Source organism: Dasypus novemcinctus, chromosome 5, assembly GCF_030445035.2.
Source record: "Dasypus novemcinctus isolate mDasNov1 chromosome 5, mDasNov1.1.hap2, whole genome shotgun sequence".
NCBI classification, from domain to species: Eukaryota; Metazoa; Chordata; class Mammalia; order Cingulata; family Dasypodidae; genus Dasypus; species Dasypus novemcinctus.
In genome coordinates, this window is record NC_080677.1 from 26,412,242 (window position 1) to 26,428,279 (window position 16,038).

At 37.0% G+C, this 16,038-nt stretch overlaps 1 protein-coding gene across 3 annotated transcripts in view; it reads left to right on the forward strand.

The window, feature by feature from the left end:
• Window positions 1-16,038, forward strand: part of NT5C3A (5'-nucleotidase, cytosolic IIIA) — a 91,766-nt gene that overhangs the window by 57,985 nt on the left and 17,743 nt on the right. For 2 of the 3 annotated variants that reach the window (XM_004463293.4, XM_004463292.3), the window contains exons 2-5: window positions 957-1,011; window positions 10,016-10,114; window positions 11,884-11,953; window positions 15,814-15,860. In XM_004463293.4, the coding sequence (XP_004463350.1) occupies window positions 976-1,011; window positions 10,016-10,114; window positions 11,884-11,953; window positions 15,814-15,860 (252 nt within the window). In that variant the 5' untranslated portion in view covers window positions 957-975. The remainder of the gene's footprint in view (window positions 1-956; window positions 1,012-10,015; window positions 10,115-11,883; window positions 11,954-15,813; window positions 15,861-16,038) is intronic. The other variant, XM_004463291.3, reaches the window with a different exon arrangement.

Genomic DNA, 16,038 nt, shown 5'->3' on the forward strand with positions numbered 1-16,038 from the left:
ATATTGAAAGAGGGGGGGGGATGGATTTTTAGAATCTGAGAAGATTTTATATAGGTGCTATAACACACTTTAGTTATAAAGAATGCAGATCTAATGTCTAACTTCTATTTGCTACAGTTTAAGAAAAAATACGATTTTTCAACTAACTTGCCTTTTTTTATAGTGCACTGGTTATAAAATATTATAAAATTTAAAGTTTATTCTAGATAAAGAATATTTTTTAAAAGTGAAGTCATTATGGAACAAAAATAAATAAGCACTTTCCCTTGATATCAATATTGGAAAAAGAAAATAATAGGATGAGTGATATTTTTAAAGCAGTTTCTTTTGGTTTAACAAATACATATAAACCTAACCCAAACCTCTAAAATTTTCATTCCTGTGGCAGACACAATCATGTGCCTATTTTGTGCCAAACACTCTGCTAGATTCAAATACAATGCAGATCTTAGTCATATTGTTTCACAAAATTAAAGATTTTAATAAAAGAAAATTTAAGGAAAATTGGACTTTTGTATATTGTTTCTCTGAACTTTGTTCTATTTATATATTCCTACATTGATTCAAAGTAGTAATGCATAATTTTCCCACAGACTTCATTCTTTCATATAGAGAAAAAGATGATAAAATATTTCTACAATAAAGTGTTTTCTGCAAATATGTACTTCACTTTAACTGTTTATTCACATATTATTAAAACCATGTTTTTAAGTTCTTCTTAGGAGATCTTCAAGTACCCCATACAAAATTTTTAACCCAAAACTTTATCAGATAGAGTAAACCCTTTGCTGAGCTTCTTGGAAAAGAAAAAAGATGCCTGCAATAACTTGGTATTTAAATCATACCAAAAGTACCAGCTTAGTATACCATTAACATACAGGAAGAGCCTGAAATGTATGTATGTCACATGTACCTTTTCTTTCTCTTTTGCTGTGACATCACCTGGGAATATCCAGAAGATTGGATAATCAAGAAATGACTAATCAAGAATCTGCTGTACATGTGAAAATGGTGGGTATTTGCAATATTTTCAGTTCCATTTATTAATGGTGAATCATCACCACTTTTATCTCTGTCTCTAAGCAGATAATTAACTATGGGACTGTAACTTTATACAGATCTTTCTTCACAGTGCTTCACAAATAATAGAATTTCAAATATCTGTTGTATTGAGTTTCAATTTTTTTTGCTAGAAATACAGGGTACATTATAGTGTTTCTCAGCATATAAAATAGCTTCCCTGTTGCTTTTTGTGTTAAATTTTCTTTACTCAGCAACAACTCACTTAAATCATATAGTATAAGATATTTTATCTTAAGCTTCTGAATTAAAATGACAAGCATTCAAATTTTTAAAAATATACTTCTTGTAAGACAGTAGAGTTCACTGCACAATAGACACTACGAAGTGGTAAGAAAAATGCAGGCTTTGGAGTCAGCCCTGACTTCAAATCTCAACTCTGTCTTTAATATCTGTGATACCTTTGAGCGAGGGCAATAACCTGGCCTTTAAGAAATGGTATAAAACCACCAACCTCTTGTTGTTCTTACTCATATTTAATGTAAATACCTAATTGCAAATAGCCACTCAATAACTGTTAATCTCCTTACTATGTTAGTGTCTTCACTTAAGCAGATATTTATTTGTACATGTAGGAAAAGAGTCATCTCCAATTTTCATATTCACAATGATAAAAATCTTAAAAATCACTATTTCCCCCTCTCTTTTAATGAAGACAACTACACATGATATATTTCTTATTTTCTCTTTGTTTTGCTGTTGCTGTTCTTCCTTTTGTCCTCTTTTTATCTTTTCATCTTTCTCTTTCTCCCTAGCTTTCTTTTTCTGTTTTGAGCCTATAAACCAAAACATGACTTAGCAAGCAAAAAGCTTTGTGACATAATTAATAAATTTCTTATTCATCTTAACATCCCTCAGCCAGTGCATGATTGGATATGAAAGCATTCTTTGCTGATTAAATCATCAGTTTAATTATTGCTGTTAGTTTGAAGCATATGAAATTGCAGTTTTTATAGGTCAAATATAGTCTGATATTTGATTCATTTGGATTGTGCATATTTCTCTGGTACGTAGAGTTAAACCAGTCTAAAACTTAAGTATTTTCTAGCTTGAGTTAATTTTTTTTATCACAAGTAATGCAGGAATTCCTACCATTGAAAAAATGTTATGTAATAGTACCTTTCACATAATTTGTTGTTACTTGCTATATTAGTTAGCCAAAGGGGTGCTGATGCAAAATACCAGAAATCTATTGGCTTTTATAAAGGGTATTTATTTGGGGTAGAAGTTTGCAGTTACCAGGCCATAAGTTACTTCCCTCACCAAAGTCTATTGCCATGTGTTAGAGCAAGATGGCTGCCGACATCTGCTAGGGTTCAGGCTTCCTGAGGTCCTGTCTTCCTGGGGCTTGCCTCTTTCTGGGCTCAGCTGCTCTGCTTGCTCCACAAGGCTCTCTGTAGACTCTCAGGCAAATGCCTCACCTCTCTTCCTGGGGCCTCTCCTATGTCTAATTGAGCCTTCTCTCTGCTCCTCTGTGTGCTTAATTTCTGGGCTCCAGCATTAAAACTCCACCCTCCCTTCTCTGTGGTATGGTTCTCTGTGTGTCCCCACCCACCAAGGGGGCAGGGATGCAACGTCCTACTGAAGTGGCCCAGTCAAAATCTTAATCATTATTTAATCAAGTAAAAGTGAAACCTCTGAATCCAATATAATCTAATATCATGGAGGGACAGACCAGTTTACAAACATAATCCAATATCTATTTTTGTAATTAATAAACAATATCAAACTGCCACACCTGGGCCCTAGAACCCTTTGGCATATGTCTCTTTTAGAAGCAAGTAACAATGTAGTCAACCCACAATTGTTCCTACCTTTGAAGGAAAACAAGTCAAAATATGATGATTTTTTAAAAAAACTATCATTGCATTAATTTACATAATTTTTACCTTGGGTTTACTTTTCTAAAAATGTTTATAGATCTTTTAGGATGGGGTTTCTTAACCTTTTCTGTTCCATGGACCCCTTTGCCAGTCAAGTGAAAACCATGGACCCTTTACTAAGTCCTCACTAAACTGTGTATTATTTAATAAGTATATCATACCCACACTAACATGTCCCCACAAGAATAATGGTGCTGTTTATTTTAATTTCAATTCAAGCTCATGGACCCCTGGTTAAGAACCTGTTTTAGGGTGACAACTTCTTAGGATATTATTCTTAACTGCTCATGGTTTGGTTCCAAATCTCTCCTTCCAGACTTAGCAAAAACACTCCTCTCCATGTATACTTAAGTTCTAGACAAACAGCTGTTTATCTTTTATCCTACATTAGACCATATATTTTGATTCTTTCCTATCTTTTCTCCTCTCCAATCTCAGCATATGTAAATCCTGCTTCTCCTCCAAAGCCCAGGTCAGTTGACTCTTCCTTCTTTGACCCCAGAAAAAGTCGTGGCAGCTTCTTTGAGTTTTCCTTGTATTTTATCTGAACATCTTAGGCAATGTATTAGTTATTTAGGTTTCTGTGTTACAGTCCATGTTGGAGAATGTGCACCTTGAGGGTAAGATGTATACCTTACTAAAAATTTTGCATCCCTTCTTAACATAGTGCCTTACACCTTAATGAATATATAGTGAATGAATGAAAGAATTTGGTCTATACTACCTAACGTGGAAATAGGTCAAATATTTGGTAGGAAGGGGGAGATGTCTACAGAACCATCTGTATATATGGGTAAGGGTACCAGTCTGAATAAGTGACTTTATTTTTTTTTATTTATTTTTAAGATTTATTTATTTTTATTTAATTCCCCTCCCTCCCCTGGTTGTCTGTTCTCTGTGTCTATTTGCTGCGTCTTGTTTCTTTGTCCACTTCTGTTGTCAGCGGCACGGGAAGTGTGGGCGGCGCCATTCCTGGGCAGGCTGCACTTTCTTTCGCGCTGGGCGGCTCTCCTTACGGGGCGCACTCCTCGTGCGTGGAGCTCCCCTACGCAGGGGACACCCCTGCATGGCAGGGCACTCCTTGCGCGCATCAGCACTGCGCATGGGCCAGCTCCACACGGGTCAAGGAGGCCCGGGGTTTGAACCGCGGACCTCCCATGTGGTAGACGGACGCCCTAACCACTGGGCCAAGTCTGTTTCCCAATAAGTGACTTTAAATCTATACTTTTTAGGTAGTTACATAGTGTTAATTCTGATATTGCGGTGCCCACTGTTTGGTACCAATGCAGTAATGAGGTCTTTTATCTGCACCAGATATAAACTATGGAATACTAAAAAACAGTATTTCCTCTGTGAGCTTTTGACCAAGATTCTTAAGGGATTTAAACCTAATTTTTATATCAGCCATTTTCAGAAAGCAACTGGTAAACACTTTTAGGATAATACTAAGATAATTAAAAACTTATGGAGATGAGCATATACATAAATTAAAAGTACAAATACTTCTTTTGCATTTAGTTAAAATACAAATTATACTTACTATACATTGTGAATTACACTAACCCTTAATTTATTTTTAGATTAAGAATAATAATACATTATTATAACTAGAATGCACTTATATATTATCTTTTAATACAAATTTAACATTATATTTTTAAATCCTAGCTTAAAAAGAATTAAACTTTGAAGTTGTCATAATCTCATCCTGGCCTTTAGGATTTTCAGTAGTCTGAGAGATTACTATTGGATTGATGCTATTCAGCCAAGTCCAGGAATTTGGTGACTATACCATGTAGATACTCATTAATATTTTGTCCCATTGTATCTGTGAGATATAAAATAATCTAATATTGTTATAGAGTAAAGAATAGACTGTGGTAAAACTTTGAAATCAATTTCTTTAGAAATTATTGCTTCTCGAATTTGGAAGTGTACTAATGATTAGGAGTTTGTTTTATCTATGTTGATAAAATATATTAAAGATGAGTCCGGGGAAGCAGATGTGGCTCAAGCAATTGGGCTCCTGTCTACTATATGGGAGTGCAGGGTTTGATTCCCAGGGCCTCCTGGTGAAGGCATGCTGGCCCGCACAGCAAGCTGGCCCGAGCAGAGACCTGGCCCACATGGAGTGCTGGCCCGCTCAAGGGTGTTGGCCCACATGGAAAGCTGGTGCAGCAAGATGACGCAACAAAAAGAGACACAGAAGAGAGACAATAAGAGATGCAGGGAAGCGAACTTGACCCAGTGGATAGGGCATCTGCCTACCACATGGGAGGCCTGTGGTTCAAACCCCGGGCCTCCTTGACCCATGTGGAGCTGGCCCATGCGCAGTGCTGATGCGCACAAGGAGTGCCATGCCACGCAGGGGTGTCCCCTATGTAGGGGAGCCCCACACACAAGGAGTGTGCCCCGTAAGGAGAGCCACCCAGTGTGAAAGAAAGTGCAGCCTGCCCAAGAATGGTGCCGCACACACAGAGAGATGACACAGCAAGATGACGCAACAAAAAGAAACACAGATTCCTGGTGCCACTGATAAGGATAGAAGTGGTCACAGAAGAACACACAGTGAATGGACACGGAGAGCAGACAACTTGGGGCGGGGGGAGAGGAAGGGGAGAGAAAAAAAAGAGATGCAGCAGACCAGGGAGCTGAGGTGGTGCAAGAGATTGAGAAGAGATTGCAAGAGAAGGTCCCAGGATCGGTTCCCGGTACCACCTAAAGAGAAGACAAGCAGACACAGAAGAACACACAGCGAATGGACACAAAGCAGACAAAGGGGGTAGGGGTGGGGGTGGGAGAATAAATAAATAAAATAAAATCTTTAAAGGAAAAAAAAAGATGAGTCAAGTGAAGCAGATGTGGCTCAAGCAATTGAGCTCCTGCCTACAACATGGGAGGTCCCTGGTTCGATTTCTGGTGCCTCCTAAAGAAGACATTGAGCTGCTGTGAGAGGCAGGCATGGCAAGCTGATGCAACAAGAAACACAAGAAGAAAAACATAATGAGAGACCCAACAAAGCAGGGAGTGGAGATTCCCAGTGCCTCCTAAAGAGGACGAGCAAGACAGCAGGCTGATGCAACGGGCAGGTGTGGCAAGCTGATGAAACAAGAGACATAAAAAGAAAAACACAATGAGAGATACAGTAAAACAGGGAATGGAGGTGGCTCAAGTGATTAGATGCTTCCCTGCCATATCAGAGGTCCTGGGTTCAGTTCCCAGTGCCTTCTAAAGAAACAAGGAAGATGAACAGACACAGCAAATGCAAACAAGGGGGTGGGAGAAAGAAATAAATCTTTTTTTAAAATTGCAAAAAAAAAAGATGAGTCAGAATAAATACATTTTAGGTTTTTCTTAATCATGTTTAGGGTTCATTCAGATTATGTTCTAATCAGCCAATTTACACTGATTCTTGTTAGGAAATGCTTTGCTTCTTTCCCATTTTACATTACAGCCTTATTATAAAATGAATTCATTTTCTTTTTATTACTATTGCTGGAAATTTTGGGGGCCGTAGTTTACATCCATAAAATTGTATCATAATCAAATTGAAAGGTCTTCAAACAATTCAAAATATTAATATTCGATTAACTTAACAAACCTCTATATTTTCAAATAGATTCCAGGTCTATTTGAGTATTCACTCCTTATTTATCTGGAAATGAATGGTTGTAAATTGTGCAGAAGCAGGGATGCCGAAGGCTCTAGCTACTTGTTCTCTTTCAGGTCCCAGAGATTTATAAGAAATCAATCTAATTGTAATTAATTATTAAGAAAACACATATCTTAAAGTGGTTTTGGTGCTTTTCTTCTATCCATTATTTGAAACTTTAGGGTCTCAATTTCTTGAGGCAGGATATCTTACTCAGAATGGACACACCGTTGTAAAAGATTTAATTTTCTTGGTGAAAATTTAATCAGTGACATATACTCTTTTGTTTTCAATGTGTAATTGGTTAGTTATTGAATTAAATATATGCAAACTACTATGCATCTGTCAGCTGAGGCTGAGATAAGAACAGAATTTAGTTGTCAGATTAATTTACTAGCTAAGGGGGAGGTATTTGAAAGGGGAGCTATTAAAGTGATACTCTGAAACATCAATAGTTCCTAAAACTAACAGGAAAATTGTGTAATACTGTTGATCATCATATCCCTAGCATCTGACAAGAGTGTCAGGCACAGAATAGTAACTTAGTAAATATTTGTTAAGTGAATGAATGGCTTAATGAATGAAGAAAGGGATGTAGAAACAAGTGCTAATTTGCTTTTCTCATTTATTGAAAAGTCTATAAAATAAATATGTATATAACCTCTGATCAGCCTTCTTTTTTTTAAAAAGATTTATTTATTTTTTTCTCTCCCCTTCCCCCCCCCACCCCGGTTGTCTGTTATCTGTGTCTATTTGCTGCGTCTTTGTCCGCTTCTGTTGTTGTCAGCAGAATGGGAATCTGTGTTTCTTTTTGTTGCGTCATCTTGTTGTATCAGTTCTCCGTGTGTACGGCACCATTCCTGGGCACACTGCACTTTCTTTCGCGCTGGGCGGCTCTCCTTACGGGGCGCACTCCTTGTGCGTGGGGCTCCCCTACGCGGTGGACACCCCTGCGTGGCACAGCACTCCTTGCACGCATCAGTACTGCGCATGGACCAGCTCCACATGGGTCAAGGAGGCCCGGGGTTTGAACTGCAGACCTCCCATGTGATAGACAGACGCCTTAACCACTGGGTCAAGTCCGCTTCCCTCAGCCTTCTTCTTTAATTCACTGAAACCCTTTTAATTTCAATTAAGTTATAAGCATCATTCTATCAAAGTTAGTTACATTATAGGTTATCCTATTCTATTTAAATATGACTTTTTAAAATTAAGTGTATTATAGGTCCAAGTCTTTTATTAACAGAGACATTTTTAATAGTACTGCTTCTTTTTCCTATACACTTTTTTTTTTTTTAATTTTTTTATTTTTTATTGACTTTGTAATAATATTACATTAAAAATATATATATATATGTGAGGTCCCATTCAACTCCACCCCCCCACCCCCCCTCTCCCCCCCCAACAACACTCGTTCCCATCATCATGACACATCCATTGGATTTGGTAAGTACATCTTTGGGCACCTCTGCACCTCATATATATTGGTTCACATCATGGCCCATACTCTCCTCTATTCCATCATGTAGGCCCTGTGTTCCTATACACTTTTATTTGTTCTTGTCTTCCAGTCTTTGGGAAATATTCTTGCCTTTTTCCTTACATTATGTAAGGACGATGTGGAACCTGCTAGACTTGCCTGGTCAGAGTATCTTGTAGGCAAAACAGAGATCTAGGGAATTTTTCATAACCTTGTCTATAACACTTATGAAATACATTAATTCTGAAGATAACAAACTTAGAATATATATAAATAAAACAAAGATTGGGAAGCGGACTTGGCCCAGTGGTTAGGGCGTCCATCTACCACATGGGAGGTCCGCGGTTCAAACCCCGGGGCTCCTTGACCCGTGTGGAGCTGGCCCATGCGCAGTGCTTACGCACTCAAAAGAGTGCCATACCACGCAGGGGTGTCCCCCGCATAGGGGAGCCCCTCGCGCAAGGAGTGCGCCCCATAAGGAGAGCCGCCCAGCGCGAAAGAAAGTGCAGCCTGCCCAGGAATGGTGCCGCCCACTAAGAGAGCTGACACAAGATGATGCAAAAAAAGAAACACAGATTCCCGTGCCGCTGACAACACAGAAGCGGACAAAGACGACGACGCAGCAGACACAGAGAACAGACAACTGGGGCAGGGGGGCGGGAAGGGGAGAGAAATAAAAAAATAAATAAATCTTTAAAAAAAAGAATAAAACTAATTAAAAAAACAACAACAAAAAGAAACAAAGATTACCCAGTACAAACCAGTATAACCTTGATCTAAGATTCTGTTATTATGCATTCATACTGTGAAACTGACTATAAAATGATCCATAATTTTCTCCTTTCAGTCTTCTTGTACATGTACTGTAAAACTGTGCTTCTTGTGCTGATTTTCCACTGATCAGTCTATATGTGCTAGAGTTGAAATAAGAACCAGTATTTAACATTAAATGATTGAGTAGCCCTAAAGCTTTCTTAAACCAGCCTAACAACAGCCAACACTCAGGTGGCTTAATACTTTTTAGTAGTTATCTCAACTTGAAATAATCTATTATAAAATTTATGCCAAGAATACTTAAGTTATTTGGCCATAGTACAGTAAAAAGAAACAAAGCTCTTGAAGCAACTGTTCAAATTTTAAAATATTTTAAGTATATTTTAATTATTTGTACAAAGAAATAAACTTGGGAATAATCATATATTTGTTCCCTTTTTTCCTCAGAAATATTTTAAAACATATATGTGACTACAAGCTAATCTTAGAAAAGTTCTTACAAGAAATAATTTTATTGCAAAGTGCAAATATTATTCTCCATTCAATTCTGGAATTCTGTTTTGATTACTGAATTGTGTTAAAATATTTTTATAACTGCATGTGTAATAACATTAGTTTTTAAAAACCAGATGCAAAAATATATAGCAAACATGAGCTTGTACATATTCATGCATGTGTGTAATCATCAAAACAAGACTAATGGGAAATAGACTAGAATGTTTACTTGTTTATCTTTGGGTATTAGAACTCTGATAATTTTTATTTAAAAATTTTTTTCTGTGTAAGCATGCATTGTTTTTATACTTAGAAAAAAGTACGCTCTGATAAAGTAATGAATTACAAATGTAGTTTTATCTTTATCTTCTGGATGGAAAATATTGCTGTGCTGGGGAAGAAGTGTAGCTCAATGGTTGAGTGCCTGCTTCTCACATACAAGGTCCCAGGTTCATTCCCCTGTGCCTCCTAAATACATATATATAAATGCTTTAAAATTTTTTGTCTATAAATCATAATTTGATTTGGTGGTGTTTTTTTAAAATAATACCTGAAAAATTTTTATACCTTTAAATAGTATAGGTTTCTGCTTGTTATCAAAGGAATCTAAGAAGAATTAAAATTAGTTAACTAATTTCCTTTTATTTTTAGATGCCAGAATTCCAGAAAAGTTCAGTTTACATCAGGAACCCTGCAAAAGTAGAAGAAATTATTTGTGGTCTTATCAAAGGAGGAGCTGCCAAACTTCAGGTGAATTATCATCAAAAATCCTTTATTTTTTAATGTCTACATTGACTCATTTCTATCAGGTTATGCTAAAATCTGAGTAAAGTAGATTTACGTAGACAGGCTTGCCTGTCCTTTAGGAACCTAAAATGTAAAAGATATATCACAGAATATTCCCACTGGAAACACAAATAAAAATTAATACCATTGAAATAAAATTAAGTTATTCTTCAGACTTTAAATTATAAAACTAATGCTGGAGTGTTGTGGCTCAAGTGGTTGAGTGCCCCCTTCCACATGGGAGGTCTCAAGTTTGGTTCCCAGTGCCTCCTGGAAAAACAAAAACAAACAACAAGAGGAGTAGATGTGGCACAAGTAGTTGGGTGCCTGCCTCCCACATGGGAGGCCTTGGGTTCGGTTCCCAGTGCCTCCTAAAGAAGATGAACAGATGCAGTGAGCGGATACAATGAGCTAACACAGCTGGTGTAACAAGCTGATGCAGTGAGCAGAGTGGACACAACAAGCAAGGAGCAGATGTGGCTCAAGCTGTTAGGCACCCACATGCAAGGTCCTGGGTTCAGTCCCCAGCCCCCAGTACCTAAAAAAAAAGAAATGCTGTGCACATGTATTAAACCATTTTAAGAATAATATTAAGTGTACACTTTGAAGTCCATCTTTTAATTAAGTGATGGTAGTTCAAATTAAGATATAACCTTATTAGGGGAAAACTGATTTTTTTAAAAAAATCTATCTCAAGTTTTTTTTTAATGGGTTGTTTTAAATGTAAATAAAATCAACATAATCTGGATTATTCAATAAAAATATATATATTTTTTAACAATTGTGAAAAACTAAGATTTAACCCAATCTGCTTCAAGGGCTGGCAAACTATTTCCATATGTCATTCATTTGTAGTTTATCTTATGTCATTCATTTATAGTTTATCTTAAATAGACAAGTGAAATCAAAACTGTAGCAGTGTTCAGAACTAAGAGCTATATATAGATTCATTGCTTCCACTGCATTTTTGTACACTGACCCAAGAGGGTTGAGATTATGCAGTGTTTTATCTCTACAGAAAACAATAACCATATCACCTGCAATCACAAATTCCTGTACTGATTATTCAGGTTTTATTTGATGACTGTTGAGGCACTTAAGGTGTCACCTAGTAGGAAGGTGTGATGGTTAGACTATTATGTCACCTTGGCCAGGTAATTGTGCCCAATTGTTTGGTCAGTCAAGCACTGGGCTAACTATAATACAAGGGAATTTATGGACATTAGTCACCATTGACTTTATTGCAGTAGTAAATCCTAGATAGCTGATTACAATTACATCAATCAGGGAGACTGCCATCAGCAATGAGTGACGCTTAACCCAATCATGTGAATGCCTTAAAAGGGGAAGTGATGTCTTTGGACAGCCAACATCTCCCAGGACTCTCAAGAACCTTCATTGGACTTGTGCATCCCCACAGATGCATGAGAGACTCTTATAAAATCACATACTATTAACAGATATCTCTTGTTGATTCTATTTCCCTAGAGAACCCTGAATAATACAGCTGGTCATTCCTCACCCTCATTTGTAGTTTAGGCCATTCGCCAGACTTTTTACATAAGTTTCATTAGAAAACTCAATGTAGAGAGATCATCCTCTACTACGCGGGCCAATATCTGAGTACACGCCAAGTTCCTCTAAGATGCACACAATATGCGTTCGGGTAGACCATAGGACTTCTGGCCATAGTGGCTTTGCTTACATAATACATTTTCCTCTTTTCTTTACAGATAATAACAGACTTTGACATGACATTAAGTAGATTTTCCTACAAAGGGAAAAGATGCCCAACATGTCATAGTAAGTATTGCTTTTTTTTTTTAATTAAAGGAATTTTATTCATTTACCATACAGTCCATGCCCTAATCATAACTCAGTCATCCCCAGGTATAGATCAGATTACAAGCATAATCCAATATCTATTTTTAGAATTTTTGGAATTCATAACCATATCAAACTGCTACATTCCACCCTCTGAATTCCAAAAAGATATTATAATATTTTTTAAAAACCCCATTAAATCAGTAACAATGCAAGCTCTAAATCATATTACAATTAACTTAAAGAAATACAGTTTGTCTTAGGGCAAAGTCCTGTCTGCTATAGACATCTGAAACTTACAAAACAATTTATCTGTTACCAATACATAAATGGACAGATATAGGATAAACATTTTCAATACAAAAAGGAGAAATTGGGAGGGAAACATGAGTATGGGGTCCTCTACAGTTCAGTAAACCTGCAGGGCATCCTTCATTGGATTTCAAAGTCTGAGAATCATTCTTAAGAAGATGGTTTCTTCTCCTTGGGGCCATATGGGGACCTACCCTTTCCATTGGCTTGCCCAACAGCCATTTTCTTGGTTCCACCCTCATCAAGCAAATGGGTGTCGACCAAGCTCCAGAACTCTCCCTCTAAGAGTGTTGTGTTGGGATGCTTGCCATACCTTACCCAATATTTAGGTTAGTCTTAACCCCCTAGTACAGTAATGTGAAGACAACATTCCCCCTAACCTTTGGCATACAGGCTCAACCCTCTCAGAGCAATGAGTCAACTACCTGGCCTTCCCTAACCTTTGGGGGACAGACCCACCCCTCTCAAACCTGTGGGGTGCTGACCTTAACTGCCCTAATCCTTGGGGAATGTGCTCCACCCTGTCTGTACCCTGCGGCAGCAAAACTCTCCCAGAACATTGGGTGGGAACATCCACCCTCTTTAACTGCTGGGGCAAATTTACCCTCTCTGTATACATGGGTGGTGTTCCTCTCTTGGCCCAAGGTAAAGTGTTAATTCCGGATCTCAGCTTCTGTGATTTTCCTCTTAAAGTAGTTTCTCTTTCAATCTCTCCTTGCCATGTTCTTTTTATTCCAGGCTGACAGTGGTTTTATTCATACAGCTCTCTCAAAAACCTTGTTGGTTTAGCATGCAGGAAGCAAGGGTCTAAGCCATCAGACAATAAGTCGTTCCACAAGTCTTTCCTAGATAACTGCATCTTCAATCCTGATTTACCAATTCCAAGTTTATTTAAGTCCTCAGATGGGGCACTTTCATCTGGGAGCTTGATTTCCAAAGGCTTGGAATTTCCAGAATCAGTTTCTGTTTTCTTTTTGTCAAACTGTCCAGTCCTTAGCTTATCTCTCTCATCTAGCATTTTGCTATAAGCTGCAAGCAGAAGCCAAGCCGCATTCTCTGGGTTTACTTTGGAAAGTTCTTACGCTAAATACCCAGGCTCACCATTTTCAAATTTTGCCTTCTGTACAACACCAGGAGTTAATCTGCTAAGTTCTCTGTGACTTTAAAACATAGGTCGCCTTTTCTCCATTTTCCAATAATAGTTTCATCTTTACTTCTAAAGCATCATAGAAAGTCTCTTTACCATCCATATTGCTATCAACAGTCTCTTCAAAGCCCTGTAGGTTTTTTCTTCCAAGCATCTCACTATTTTTCCAAAAAATACCCCTTACCCATTTATAAAACCATTCCAGCATTTCAGTAATTGCCAAAGTACTTTCCTACTCCTTGGTACCAAATTCTGTATTAGTCAGCCAAAGGAGTGCTGATGCAAAATACCAGAAAATGGTCAGTTTTTATAAAGGGTATTTATTTGGGGTAGGAGCTTACAGATACCAGGCCATAAAGCATAAGTTACTTCCCTCACCAAAGTCTGTTGGGAGCAAGGTGGCTGCCGACATCTGTGAGGGTTCAGGCTTCCTGTGTTCATTCATTCCTGGGGCTTTCTTTTCTATGAGGTCAAGGTTCTTTTCTTCCTGGGGCTGGCTACTCTTTCCTCTGAGCTTACTTGCCGGAGTTCCAGCTTAAGTCTTCAGCATCAAACTCCAACATCAAAACTCCAACATCAGAAACCCTCAACTCTGTTCTTTGTCATTTCTTTTATCTTTTTATCTGTGAGTCCCCACCCACCAACGCCCTAATCATAACTCAATCATGCCCAGGTACAGATCAGATTACAATCATAATCCAGTATCTATTTTTCAAACTGCTACAGTTGGCTTTAAACAATGGGAATTTATTAGCTTACAGTTTGAAGCCCTGAGAATGTCCAAATCAAGGCATCATCAGGACAACGCTTTCATCCCAAAGACCAGCTGCCAGTGATCTTTGGGTCCTCTGCCATATGACAAGGACATGCCAGTGTCTGTTTGTCTCTCCGTTCTCTTCTGGGTTTCATTGCTTTCAACTTCTTGCTCTCATGATGCACACACATACGTGCAGTCTTTCCTCCTCTCTCTTTCTCTTTGTATTCAGTTTATAGAGGAATCTTGTTGGAGAATTAAGACACACCCTGGTCCCCACCTTTTGATTAGGTAACTTCATCAAAAAGTCCTACTTACAATGGGTTTACATCCACAGGATTGGATTAGCTTTAAGGACATTATTTTCTGGGGTTCATACAGTTCCACACCACCACAAGGCTTGTGAAATTACTCTCCCCAAATGTGCTTTTTCATTGTTCAAGAAATAGCTAAATGGATTTTAAACTTTGGGTTAACTTAATGAAACAACATTTGTGTTGTCTAGGAATTTTACCAAATTTTGTGCTGGGTATGTGTAAATTAACTTAAAAAATAAGTAATTAAATAAATCCTCAATAAAAAAGATGTTGCTAAGATAATATACCTTTTAAGTAAATCTGAGTGTTTTTTAACAGCTTTATTGAGATATAATTCACATACCATATGATTCACCATTTAAAGTGAACTTTTCAACCTAACAAGGAAGTAGTAAAACAAACTTCATTTACTGCTGATGCATGTATAGTTGAGAAATCAAATTGATAATGCGTATAAAGGCCACTAAATATCTTCATACAATTTGGCCCAGTAATTCCTCTTTGGAAAATTTCTAGGCAATAATACTAGGCAATAATCCTAACTGTACAAAAAAAGCTTTATTCATGAAAATAGCAGCAACTAAGCTCAACATAAAATTATTTAAAATAGTAAAAACTCAGAAGCAACCTAAAATTTTTAATACAAGGAAATGAAATAAATTATGTTATGCCTATATAATGCAGTATATACAATTATTATGAATGATATATATGAAGAGCTTTTTAATTTTGTAGAAAAATGCAGGCAATGTGAAATGAAAAAGAAAGCAGAATTTCAAAGTTAGAGATCTGGTGTAATCTCTTATCTAAATGATATGCATAAAATTTTCAGACTATAAGGAAATACACAGAACACTATTAGTAATTTATATTGAATGGCAAAATTGCAAGTAATTTTTTTCTTCTTTATAATAAGTATTTTCCAGATTTTCACATTAAGCATCTATTAACTTTTTATTAAGAAATAGGGTATTTCAAAGATGTATTCTTTGTTTCCATTTAATTAAAAGGAAGGGGGAAATGGAAACAGTGTTTGAAGACTTTAAATTGTCTAGCTCGGTGGAGTTGATGAGCAACACTAAATCTCACATTTTAAACCATGAACTTCAATTAAAAAAAAAAAGAAAAAAAACCCATGAACTTCTCTAGCAATGGCATATAATTTATTATAGCACTAAAATAAAAAGTTGTAATAGCTATGCTACTTGACTTGTCATATGTACATAAAAGAGATGTAATGAATTATTTAGAGTAGAGGTAGTATCAATCAGACTATTTCTTCTGACAGCTATTTGCTTTCTCTTTTTAGATATCATTGACAACTGTAAATTGGTGACAGATGAATGTCGACAAAAGGTAAAAACTGACAATAACTCACAATGACTGAAAGACTTTATTACCTGCTTTGCCTGAGATTTCTTCAGGCTCATTCACATGAACAAGTTTGTAAAGTGCATGTAGCCATACCTGGCAAATAGTAAGCACTCAAAAAATATTAGATTTATTACTTTATGGATTTTGTGTGGATTATACA